Source organism: Narcine bancroftii, chromosome 14 (assembly GCF_036971445.1).
Source record: "Narcine bancroftii isolate sNarBan1 chromosome 14, sNarBan1.hap1, whole genome shotgun sequence".
NCBI lineage: Eukaryota > Metazoa > Chordata > Chondrichthyes > Torpediniformes > Narcinidae > Narcine > Narcine bancroftii.
The window spans coordinates 58,335,268-58,348,830 of record NC_091482.1 but is presented as its reverse complement, the minus strand read 5'-3'; the positions used below and the strand labels follow the sequence as shown (position 1 = coordinate 58,348,830).

The window sequence follows — 13,563 nt, the reverse complement described above, 5'->3', positions numbered from 1 at the left end:
TCGTGTGGGTTTCCTCCGGGTGCGCTGGTTTCTTCCCACCCTCAAAACAAAAACATACGGGGTTTGTAGGTGTAATTGAGCAGCACAGGTTTGTGGGCTGGAAGGGCCCGTTACCAGGCTGTATCTCCAAATTAAAATAAGTTTACCTGAAACTTGCAAGAACAGGAGGAGTCACGTGATGGAGTAGTGGCCGGACGGTGAACTCCAGCCCTCTCCAGAAAAGTCGGAAAAAACAAGGAAAACACAAAGGCACAAAAATAAAAATTAAAGAAAAGTGAGTATAAAGGTGGAAAGAAGATGGCGACAAAAAAAGAAAAATCGAAATCAACGGTAAGAAGAGAGGAAGAGAAGACAACGGAAGAAGAAGGAGATGGCCTTACCTGTTTGAAGAGGCCCGCGGTGGAGAGAGAAACCCGCTCCCTCAGGTCGGTAGAAAGTGGACTACAAAAATGGCTCGCCGAGCCAAGTAAAAGTGCGCGATGCGCATGCAAAAAAACACACCGACGGGAGGGGTGACCAGCTGGGGAGTCAATCTCCACAGCCGGCAATGACAGCTGCAGAACACCTGCAGCAAGAGGAGAACATAGAAGACAACGAAAACAAGAAATAAGAGAAGAAAAGGGCAACAAAGAAACAACAGATGGCCAACCCAGAGGAAGAAGAAGAGGAAGAGTACAGTGAAATAGAAGAAGAAGGGAAAGGCAAGATAAAGGATATACTTTCTCTTATTAAAGAATACATGGAGTCATTTAAAGGATGGAAAGCGCAAGAATTTAATGATTTAAGAAGAAGAATAAACAATACAGAAGAGAAAATGAATAAAATAGATATGACCTTAACAGAAATGGGAATGAAAATGGACAAGATGGAAGAGCGGGCAGTAGCAGCAGAAATGGAGGTAGAAGACTTAAAAAAGAAATTAGAGGAATCTAATAAAAAAACTAAAGAGACACAAGAACTACTAGCTCAAAAAATAGATACAATGGAAAATTATAACAGAAGAAATAACATAAAGATAGTGGGCCTTAAGGAAGATGAAGAAGGCAAGAATATGAGGGAGTTTATAAAAGATTGGATCCCCAGGATCCTAGGATGTCCAGAACTACAGCAAGAAATGGAAATAGAAAGGGCACATAGAGCATTGGCCTTTAAACCACAACCACAACAAAAGCCAAGATCTATTTTAGTAAAATTCCTAAGATATACTACAAGAGAAAAGGTACTGGAGAAGACAATGGAAAAAGTAAGAGAGAACAACAAGCCACTGGAGTACAAAGGGCAAAAAATCTTCATTTATCCAGATATAAGTTTTGAACTCCTGAAGAAGAGAAAGGAGTTCAATACAGCAAAGGCGATTTTATGGAAGAAAGGGTATAAATTTATACTAAAGCATCCAGTGGTATTGAAAATATTTATTCCAGGACAACAAAACAGACTATTCTCAGATCCAGAGGAAGCACGAAAATTTGCAGAACAATTACAAAATAGACTGAAGGATGAAGACGTGTAACGAGAGTACAAAAGACTGAGAACTAAAAAGACACATAAGTTTTGAACTCCTGAAGAAGAGAAAGGAGTTCAATACATCGAAAACGATCTTATGGAAAAAAAAACTATTCTCGGATCCAGAGGAAGTAAGGAAATTTGCAGAACAACTACAAAACAACCAGAGAGATGAAGATATGTAATAAGAGTAAAAATGACCACGATTTATATGTATGTGGGTAAAGAGGTATATGTGTGTATATGTATAATGTGCATACATGAATGTATCCGTATTTAGAGGAAAATATAGAGAGTATAGACAAGAATTAATAAGGGAAGGAAATGGAATAGAGGGAATAAGGAGGGAACTAAAAGAGTGACCTTTGTTACATATGAAAAGTGAAATCTTTTCTGGGGGGGGCTGGGTGGGGAGGAGTTGCGGTCACTGCAAAATCAGCTGACGCTTGCGACTGAATTCACAAATCCGCAAATCCAAATGGAGAGGGGAGATGTGGTTGTCTGACAAGGGATAAAAGACAACTCAGGAGGGGGAGGGGAGATTGGGGCTAAAGAAGTTTTAAATAGGAGAATAAGGAAAATGATTGATGTTTTAGGAATGTTGTCTTATAAAGGGTTCAAAACAAGAAAACAGAAATGGATAAGAAGGAAAGGTAATGATGGAGAAACGGAAAGGGAAGATAAACAAAGTATAAAATGGCTACGTTGAACTATATGACTTTAAATATTAATGGAATACATAACCAAATCAAAAGGAAGACACTGCTAAATTTACTGAAAAAAGAAAAAATTGATATAGCATTTGTGCAAGAAACACATTTAACTGAATTGGAACACAAGAAATTAAAGAGAGATTGGGTAGGACACGTAACAGCAGCATCGTATAATTCAAAAGCAAGAGGAGTAGCTATATTAATTAGTAAAAATGTGCCATTTAAAATAGAAGAGGAAATAATAGATCCAGCAGGGAGATATGTAATGATAAAATGTCAGATATATTCGGAGTTTTGGAATCTACTCAATGTATATTCACCTAACGAAGAAGATCAAAAGTTTATGCAAGATATCTTTTTGAAGGTAGCAGATACGCAAGGGAACATATTAATAGGAGGGGATTTCAACCTGAATTTGGATTCAAATATGGACAAAACTGGGAAAAAAATTAACAGAAAGAACAAAGTAACCAAATTTATAATTAAATCGATGGAAGAAATGCAACATTTGGATATATGGAGGAAACAACACCCAAAGGAAAAGGAATATTCATATTACTCGGCTAGACATAAAACATACTCAAGAATAGACCTATTTTTGTTATCAGCTCGTATGCAAGATAGAGTAAGAAAAACAGAATATAAAGCTAGAATATTATCGGACCATTCACCCTTAATATTGACAGTAAAGTTAGAGGACATCCCTCCAAGTATGTATAGATGGAGATTAAACCCCATGTTACTTAAAAGGCAGGATTTTAGAGAATTTATTGAAAAACAAATTAAAATGTATTTTGAAATAAATACGGAATCAGTGGAAGATAAGTTTATACTATGGGATGCAATGAAAGCATTCATTAGAGGGCAAATAATAAGTTATGTAACCAAGATGAAGAAGGACTATAATCAGGAAACAGAGCAGTTGGAAAGGGAAATAGTAAATATAGAAAAAGAATTAGCAATGAAGGAAGATACAACTAAAAGAAGAGAATTGGCAGATAAAGAAATAAAATATGAAACACTACAAACATATAAGGTGGAGAAGAATATAATGAAGACAAAACAGAAATATTATGAACTAGGTGAAAAAATGCACAAAATCCTAGCATGGCAGCTTAAGACAGAACAAGCTAAGAAAATAGTATTGGCATCAAGGAAAAAAGACAAACAAATTACATATAATCCAAAAGAAATTAAGGAAAACTTTAGAGAATTCTATGAACAATTATACCGAACTGAAAACGAATGGAAAGAAGGGAAAATAGATGAATTTCTGACTAAAATTGAACTACCAAAACTACAAATAGAGGAACAAAATAAATTAACAGAGCCATTTGGAATAGTAGAAATACAAGAGATAATAAAAAAATTACCAAATAATAAGACACCAGGAGAGGATGGATTCCCAATAGAATTCTACAAAACATTTAAAAACTTATTAATTCCGCCCCTCCTGGAAGTAATCAACCAGATTGATAAAACACAAAGCTTACCAGATTCATGTAAAACAGCAATAATTACAGTAATACTAAAGCAAGGGAAAGATCCACTCTCACCAGCGTCATGTAGACCAATATCTTTACTTAACACAGATTATAAGATAATAGCTAAACTATTAGCAAACAGATTAGCAGAGTATGTACCGAAAATGGTAAATTTAGACCAAACTGGATTTATCAAAAAAAGACGCACAACAGACAATATTTGTAAATTTATTAACTTAATTCATGCAGTAGAAGGGAATAAAGCACCTACAGTAGCAGTTGCTTTAGACGCAGAGAAGGCCTTTGACAGAGTAGAATGGAATTATTTGTTCAAAGTATTGCAAAAATTCAGTTTACCAGAGAAGTATATTAATTGGATTAAAGCATTATATAAGGGATCGTTAGCGAAAGTGACAGTAAATGGACATGTATCAAAGCAATTTAACTTAAGCAGGTCAACACGGCAGGGATGCCCACTATCACCTTTATTGTTTGCGTTAGCAGAATTGATAAGAACAGATAATAATATAAAAGGAATAAAAATAAAAGACAAGGAATATAAAATCAGTTTATTTGCAGATGATGTTATAGTGTACTTAACAGAACCAGAACTATCAATAAAAGAATTATATAAGAAATTGAAGGAATATGGAGAAGTGTCGGGTTACAAGATAAACGTAAATAAAAGTGAAGGAATGCCTATGAATAATGCGGATTTTTCAAAATTTAAGAAGGAATCACCATTTAGATGGCAAATGCAAGCAATAAGATACCTAGGTGTACAAATAAACAAAAATCTCGGCCAACTATATAAACTCAATTATTATCCACTAATGAAAAAATTACAGGACGATTTAGAGCATTGGAAAGATTTACCACTAACACTAATAGGAAGGATAAACTGTATTAAAATGAACATTTTTCCAAGGCTATTATACTTATTTCAGGCATTGCCAATACAACTGACAGAGAAATTCTTCAAGGAGTTAAAGAAAATAATAAGGAAATTTTTATGGAGAGGGGGGAAACCGAGGATAGCACTAGATAAATTAACAGAATGGTATAAACAAGGAGGCTTACAACTGCCAAACTTTAAAAATTATTATAGAGCCGCACAATTAAGATACCTATCAGATTTTTATCAAACAAGGGAAAAGCCAGATTGGACGAGATTAGAATTAGATAAAATAGGGGAAAAGATACCTGAACACATATTATATAAATGGGATGAAAAATTGGTACAACATAGAAATTCTCCAGTATTACATCATCTTCTCAATATTTGGAAGAAGATTCATGTAGAAAGAAATAAAACAAATTATCAATTACCAAAACTAATATTGACGCAAAACAAGTTACTCCCTTTTACAATAGATAACCTTTCCTTTAGAGAATGGGAAAAAAAAGGGATTAAAAGAATAGAAAATTGTTTTTCAGGAAATAGATTCCTATCCTTTGAACAAATGAAAGATAAGTACAATATAACTCAAGATACAGCGCTGGCATATTACCAATTGAGATCCTACTTGAAGGATAAATTAGGAAGCAGTTTGAGTTTGCCAGAGGGAAGTAACCTTGAATATGTGATTACAGATACAATGATAATCAAAAGATTTATAACAAATATGTATATTAAACTGCAAGAAAAGGAGAATGAGGAAACAAATGGTAAAACTAAACAAAAATGGGAACAAGATTTAAATATAAAGATAAAGAAGGAAACATGGGAGAAGTTATGCTCTGGAACGATGAGAAATACAATAAATACGAGGTTACGTATGATACAATATAACTGGATACACAGGCTATACATTACACCTCAAAAGTTAAATAAATGGGACCCAACAGTATCTGATAGATGTTTTCGATGTAAAAAAGAAATGGGAAAAACAATTCATGCAATCTGGACATGTGAGAAAGTAAAAAAATTTGGGGAAGATCTAAATCAGATATTAAATAAAATAACAGAAAACAATATACCAAAGAATCCAGAGATCTTCCTCCTAAGTAACATAAAAAACAAAGAATTTGGAATTGATTTGGAGGATGCACAAAAAAGATTTGTTAAGATAGCTCTAGCCGTAGCAAAAAAATGTATTATGTCAACCTGGAAATTGGAAGGTAATTTGAAAATACAACAATGGTATATAGAAATGAATAAATGTATTCCATTAGAAAAAATAACATATAGTTTAAGAAATAATATTGAAATATTCAAACAAATATGGGAGCCTTACATTAAATACAATAGCGAAAACCTACCGGGGACAATCATTACCTAAGTTAACGGAAGGAAAAGGAAATGGAAAGAATGGACTCAGTAGAATTTCTGGTGTATTTTTATTGAATGACAACATTGTCTGACTGGTTTAATGTATCCTAGATTGTATACCTTAAATGGACGGGAGGGGGGAGGTAGGGAGGGTGGGATGGGAGGAGGGAGGGGGGGGGGGAGAAAATGGCACTCTATATGTGTGAAAAGGAAAAAGTGTGTACCATGGTTAATGTGATTTATGGTGTGAAAAATAAAAAACTAAAAAAAAAACTTGCAAGAACATGGTTCAAAATCATTCTTCTATTTCAAAATAGAACATAATCTTAGAAATTCGAGATTCCAGAACATTTTAGGTAGCTGGGAGGTGTTATTTTCATTCAGTAATCGTGCACTGAAGTTAATCCCAGGTGGTTGCAAGGAAGAAATATTTACTGTGTACATCTCACTTGTTATATCTGACCCAACATATCAGCATGAAGCAACGACAATACTTCCCCAATGCCCAAACTAAACACAAATTAAAAATAACTTCCACACGCCAAATACTCGGCATGGGATTCATTTGCACAGCACAGGAAAATAAAGTTAACACATCTTGCATTGTTGAGAAATTGTTTGCTCTACATCGTTAACAGGTGATGCAAAATATTGATGAAGTCAAGGATCAAAATAGTGATCGGTGGGAATACAAGTCACTTTCGCTTTCATCTCTATTGGATCTTACCCATTGCCCTCACATCTTCTTGGAATAAGACAATCAGAAGATAATATTCCAGAGGAGCCTGGACTGGTGATTTATAAAGATTCTGCAAACACAGGAGATGCTACTCTTTACCCCTTCCCGTCCCACCAACCATGACGCAAACTGTTCTTCAAGGTGAAGCAGCAATTCACTCACCACTCGTTCAACCTAATGCAGGGCTCACTGTGCTGTCTCATCTGCATTGGAGAAAGCAAATACAAGTTTTTGCCTTCTCCAGCATAGAAGAGAAAGTACACCTTGATGAAGGGCTCAAGCCCGAAACATTGGTTATGCATTTTTACCTTTGCTAATATAAAGGACACTGTCTGACCTGCTGAGTTTCTCCAGCATTGTCTTTTTACTTCAGTCATGGTGTCTGCAGACTTCCATGTTTTACAGAAGTTTTGTTCAAGAACATCTCTGTTCAGTCTGCAAGGGCAACCCAAGCTTCCAATTGCCTCTTGTGTTACTTCTCTATGCCTCTTGCATTGTGACCTCTGTTCTTTGGCTTCCTGCATTGTTCCAATGATACTCAAAGCCAGCAGCAGAACAAGATGGAATTTAACAAGTTTAGGTAACTTCTTTCACTCGCACTTCTTTCTGCCCTCAGATATCACCGTTCCTATCTATATCAATGCTCCTTTTTGTTTTTCTGTCTTAAACTTGCCAGTCCTTTCGTTTTTAAAAACAAGGTAGCTTTTATCTGGAGACCTTTGGTCTGCATCCTACCACAGACATTCCCTCTCCCTCATTCTCCCCCCCACCCCCCCATACTTTGCAAATTCAAACACACCTCCTTTCTCACTTTTCAAGTTCAGATAAAGGGCCTTTGACCCAAAGCATCAATGCCGCCGCCCTCCCAATGGATGCTACCCGACCTGTTGAGTACATGCAGCATTTTTCGACAGATGTTACGTGTTCAACGCTCAGCAGATACCAGTATTTGTTGATTTCATGTGAGGCGACCATAAACTGAATTTGCTGACAGCCGTGAAATATACAGAGAACAAGGGATTGAAGCAGAAATCAGACATGACTCACATTTAACAGTTACCCTAAATTTGATAATCTCATTGTTTTTTAAAGAGATATCTGGAAAAAAAACCCCAATCCCCAGCGCAACTGAACATTTCCAACACTATCTGATCAGAATAGTTGGTATATAGTACGCTGAATCCCATAAGGACCTAAACCGTTTTTACCTCTCATTTCTTTTCTTTGATTTTGCAGGCACATTTCTAAACCTTGTTTCTTCAGTTCAAGTGTTGCAATGTCCCCTTTAAGTTTTGGAATTACCTGTGGATAGATGAGTTACCTATTAATGCATATACAGATCATTTAGCTATGATTATTGCTAGTTAATAACTCAGATCAAGGTATTGATCCAGATATCCAACGAAATGATGGTTCAGTCATTTCCAAAGTGGGCAGTGCCACCCCCCTCCCCTGGGTGGGTGGGGGGAGTAAAAAGGGGGCGGCCCGAACGTTTCCGGCAGTCAGGTGAGAAGGGGGGTGGGGGTGACCACCCAGGATCGTGACTGCTAGGGACGGTGACTGATCAGGATGGCCCGGGATGGGACCACCTGTTTATAGTATTAGATTAGTTGTTGTTTTAAATTTGCAGGAGACTTAATACCAAGAAAGAGGTGTATGTAAATGGGGGGTGGTGGTGAGGGAGAGCGCTAGGGATGTGGCCTGAGAGCCAAGGGGGCTGCAGCCTGAAAAAGTTTGGGAACGACTGCTCTAATTCTATGTTACTTATTTCATTGTTTGATGTTCAAGGCATGCTCACACATGGAAGAGAAAAAGAGGAATGTACTTTTACCCAGCTCTCATGTTGTTATGGTGCTGGTAGGTCTCCTGGCCTCCCTAGTATGCCATACCACCCTCCTGCTGTATATTCTATTGATTAAGATTTCCAGGCCCCTTGGAGCATTTGAATCAATCGGGGAACTCCGTCCCTCTCTCCTGCAATCCCTATCTCCTCCCTACCAATCACAGAGTACCATTGAACAGCAAAGTACAGGTCTTTCAGCCCTCAATGTTGTGCTGACCAATATTTCCCTTCCTGCATTATTCTGGTTGCCATGGAGAGGATCCCTCTAATGATGGAGGCCCTTTTGTTATTGCTATATTGAACTCAGTACCACCTCCTTCTGGATGCAAAATACCCTCTTGCTCTACATAACGTGGAGAGACAATTTGCCAGTGTTTACAGATGTATCTTACTTGGCGATAAGCTTCTTAAAGCGCTTGATCTAATTTCCAGGCAAGAGGAGCTCGATTCACGTACCAGTGTTTCGTTAGTTACTTGTGCCATTTCCTTCCGTAGACTCTCATTTGCCAGATACTCTTCCTGAACCTGTTCCTGCAACTGAATTCTTTCCTCTTGCAGCTGTTTAATTTCATCATTTAGTGCCTTAATTTGATTCTCATACTCCTCCTTCTGGATCTGAAAATTATTTTCCAATTTTCTTCAGGGACACAGGAGAAAGATTAACAATTAGTCTTAAAATACCATCACCCGCAGTTGTAACAAAATTCCTTTCTCTTGTGCGATTGCATCGAAATTTACAGATCAGAGTGAGGCTATTCAGCCAATTACATCCGTGCTGGACAAATATGGACTTTATTTAATTCCATCCCTCAGCTGCAGTTACTGTTTGTTGTTTATGATAAATATCAACCATGTCGCTCAGATAGGGACCAAGAAACTCCAATAAAAGCAAAAAAAAAATGATGGAAACACTGAGGAGATCAGGCAGCCTCTATGGAGAGGGAAACAGAGTCAATGTTTCACGTCTAAAACTCTCCAGTCTTTTGACCTGAGCTGTACACTCCGTTTCTCTTTCAGCTGAATATCAAAGGTCGGTTTGGCGGTGATCGAGAAGGCAAATGGACTGTTGCCTTTCAGGGCTGGAAGGAGTGGATTTAAAAGCAGGGAGGTTCTGATGCAAGTGGACAATTGCATCAGTGGACGTGCCACAGCTGCGTGCAATTCCAGTCTATTTGAGGAGGGATGTATGTGGGCCTTGGAAGTGGTTGCAGAGGAGGTTCACCAGGTTGATTCCTGAGATGAAGGGGTTAACTGATGAGAAGTGATTAAGTCACCTTGAACTATGCTTGCTGGAATTTAGAAGAATGAGAGGAGATCTCTAAAAAATGTGTTAAATTATGAAAAAAAATAGAGAGAAACACAATGCTGGAGGAACTCAGCAGGTTAAACCGTGTTTAGATTTATTGTCAGAGCGCATACATGACACAACATCACATTCAACCCTGAGATTCTTTTGTCTGCAAGCAGGGCAGAATTACCACTTATTGGGCAGTGCAAAAAAACTATACATGCAGCACATATACAAACAAAGAACTGTAAAAAGATAACGAATGTACACAAACTGTGCAATACAGAGAGAATTTTTAAAAAATCAATGCTTAAGAGTCCTTAAATGAGTCTCTGATTGAGTTCATTGTTGAGGAGTCTGATGGTGGAGGGGAAGCAGCTGTTCATGCTCCTGGTGGGGTGAGTCTTGTGGCACCGACACCTCTTTCCTGATGGCAACAGTGAGAACAGAGGGTGTGCTGGGTGGTGTGGATCCTCGATGATTGCCATGCTCTCTGACAGCAGCGTTCCTTGTAGATGTACTCAATAGTGGGGAGGGTATTTTGCCTGTGATGTACTGGGCTGTGTCCATTACCTTTTTGAGGGTTTTACACTCAGGGGTATTGGTGTCCCCATACCAGACCGTGATGCAGCCAGTCTGCACACTTATGTAGAAATTCACCAGGGTTTCTGGTGTCATACCAAATCTCCCCAAATGCAATATACTTTATAGAGCAAAGATACCTTGACTATGAAGGGCTCAAGGTTGAAATGTTAGTTATGTATATTTACTTTGCTCTATAAAGGATACTGTTTGACCTGCTGGGTTTCTCCAGCGTTGTGTTTTTACTTCAACCAGTGTCTGCAGACACTGTGTTTTATAAAGGAATAAATGATAGATGATCTATTTTATACTGTAAACCAGTTATAAACTCACAGCTGTGAATGATGTCCTTAGAGTAAATATGACACCTACTTCAGTTGAAGCATTCACAGAATCTAACATGGAATTCAAACTGATCTGCTACAGAAAGAGGCTGTTACTGCAACCCAGCCTGTATCAGACATTATAAGAATAATAATCCTTCAAAAACCTGCAGCTTTTCAAGATACAATTTTCATGGTGTGCAATCAATTAATTAGCAGCTTTACTTCAAAATACCGGTGCTATATAGTCGGGATAGTGTGAACCACGGAAGAATACACCCTTCTCACTATAGTTACTGTAGTGTACCACTGTGTGAGTGAACGGTTTCCCTAGATGGTGGAAGGCATCAGTAAGTAAAGTCTTTTCTGTTAATGAAATCTTGCATCTCTAGGAAGCCTCCCAAGTAACTCAAGAGACTTAACATCCTGGTTGCTTTGAAATATAAACTCAGCACAAATATGCAACAATTTGTTAACATACAACTCTGCATAGGTGCCAAAATACCTTCCTGTCATTGAGCTACAGAATATTGAGCAGATTTTTCTCGTCAACAAATGTTGATGATGTGATCACACATGCTTAAAAAATATGTCCTGGATATGCATGCAATCTATGGAACAGGGACTGAGATCATATATTCCTTGATTAGACTATCAATTATGGTTTTTAGACTGCAATGTTGGGGGGGGGGGTGGAAATAATTGCCTAAAAAATTAACATAATTACTGCCTTTTTAGACAGCAAGTACCTGAGTGCAACAGTCCTGATGGTTGGACGTGCAGTAGAGTGGATGACCGTCAACAAATTTTTCCGGTACGATTAACGCTGCAGGCTTCCTGTAGAGGGCTCTGCAGGATAAATCGCGATGCAGGAATTGACTCAATATTCCTGCACATCCCGTGTAGCGGCAAAATTCCGCGATTGTGCCATTACACACCTACAGTCTAAAATCCATAAATGACTCTGCAATTGTGTTCATGCTGAGGTAAGCATATTTTTTATTTGGAAAGCACAAGTCAGGCACAATTTGATACGATGTTTCTTACCGTCTTTGACGCTCCTCCCTTTCTAAATCATTAAGATGCTCCTGTGTCATTTTATCCATTTTTCCTATGAATAAAATGATCAAACCTTTAATGAACAGCAGTGTTACAGTGGGCCCAATGGCCTCCAGAGCAAACAGATTGGGAACAGTCCAATCAACAATGTCAATAATCAGTATTAACAACTTTGAGCGCGATCAAGGACAGAAATTTCACTGAATTTCAAAGTTTCAGTGGGATCTTCCTGAGAGCAATTGCAGTGATTTGGTTCATCTTCTCTTCAGAGTGAAAATTCCGGGAATTTTCTCTGGTTCGTTCTAATCCTTTCATAATCCAAACAAACTAATTACAGTGTCAGGGATGAGGGTAAAATAGTTGGTATGTTTGTGCAGAAAGACTGATAGAAAACCTGATGCAATATTTACATAAAAGATCTTAAAGGCCCATCGCCATCATTTCAAGATAAACATATTTTTTAAAATTTCTACATTTGGAATGAGCACTATTGACCAATTATGGGTCTTTGCATCCAACTACATTGCCCATACTTTTCTCCAAAGCAATCATTCAATAAGAGTGTACAGACAATTTTTGCAGGCTTGAGCTCATTACATCTATCAATTTGTGGAGAATCCTGACTGGCTTCTAAAGGTATAATCAATCCTAGTCAGACAGACTACTGTCAAAAATGCCAACACGCATCAATTTCCACAATCACTAAACGCACCACCTCCACTACTTGGCTCATCACTACCTCGCTCGTTGTTCACCTGTTGCTAAAAGGTCCATCTATTCAGAAGGGACGATATCCATCTGTCCCAGCATGTAATCTCAAACTTGAGATGTTGCTTTATTCACTTCATCATTCCGATTGGAACACCTCCATCTAAATATTGTTTCTCAATCCTTCCTTATCTTCCTCCTCCTGGTCTCGTTAATCACAACCATCGCCGACACCCTTCAAGATATTCTCACTTTCCCAGTGATGGCCTTTTTGAGTCAGCTCCATTTTAAATTAAATTTAGACATGCAGCACAGTAACAGGCCCTTCAGGCCAAGAAGCCCGTGCCACCCAATTGACTACAATCCCTGTATGTTTTGAAGGATGGGAGGAAACTGAAGCACCCGGAGGAAACACACAGTGAGAATGTACCAACTCCTCATAGACAGCTTTGGATTCAAACCCGGGTCTCTGGCACTGTAATAGCATTACACTAACCTCTATGCTAACGTTGCTGCCTGTTCGACAAACCTTCAGTGGTGGGGACCCTGACATCATATCCTGACTCATTGCCACCTCTCCGTCTGTTTAGGACCCTATCCTTAGAATGAGCTTTGGGAATGACTGTTCAAATTGTTGCAGTATTTATAACAGCAAAGGCTTTTAAATTTTTTCTCTCCACACTCACTCACCACCTTAAGTATTCCTTATGCTCTGTGATTAGTAAGGGATTGCTTAAGGTGGTATTTGAGTGGGAAGAGAAGGTCAAGAACCTCTGCTCTAGACCCAATTGTTACTGAAATGTTTTGCTTGAAAAAAATGGTCATTGGCCCATTTTCTTTGGAGTTATGAAACCATGCACATAACGAGTCCATGATTAAAACAGTGGTATTCAAACCACTCCACAGCTTCCACATCCCATAATGAGGTGACTAGAACTGAGCACAATATTCTAAGTGTGGACTCTCCAGAGATTTGTAGAGCTGCAACAACACCTCAGGACTCACGAATTCAATCCCCTGACTAATGAAGCCCAGCATACCATAGGCCT

General features: G+C 38.2%; 2 protein-coding genes across 12 annotated transcripts in view; one reads left to right on the top strand and one right to left on the bottom strand.

Moving 5' to 3' along the window:
- myo5c (myosin VC) overlaps nt 1-13,563 on the bottom strand; it is an 85,852-nt gene that overhangs the window by 28,312 nt on the left and 43,977 nt on the right. The window contains exons 23-25 of the mRNA XM_069910226.1: nt 11,795-11,858; nt 9,011-9,191; nt 7,920-8,013 (exon numbers count right to left, since the gene is read on the bottom strand). Of these exons, the coding sequence (XP_069766327.1) occupies nt 7,920-8,013; nt 9,011-9,191; nt 11,795-11,858 (339 nt within the window). The remainder of the gene's footprint in view (nt 1-7,919; nt 8,014-9,010; nt 9,192-11,794; nt 11,859-13,563) is intronic.
- LOC138749186 (uncharacterized) overlaps nt 1-13,563 on the top strand; it is a 159,432-nt gene that overhangs the window by 103,579 nt on the left and 42,290 nt on the right. For 2 of the 11 annotated variants that reach the window (XM_069910246.1, XM_069910232.1), the window contains one exon: nt 11,486-11,727. The exons of the other annotated variants lie outside the window; for them this stretch is intronic. The gene's annotated coding sequence lies outside the window, so the exon portion shown is untranslated. Of the gene's footprint in view, nt 1-11,485; nt 11,728-13,563 lie in introns of those variants that run through there. 11 annotated transcript variants of the gene reach the window in all.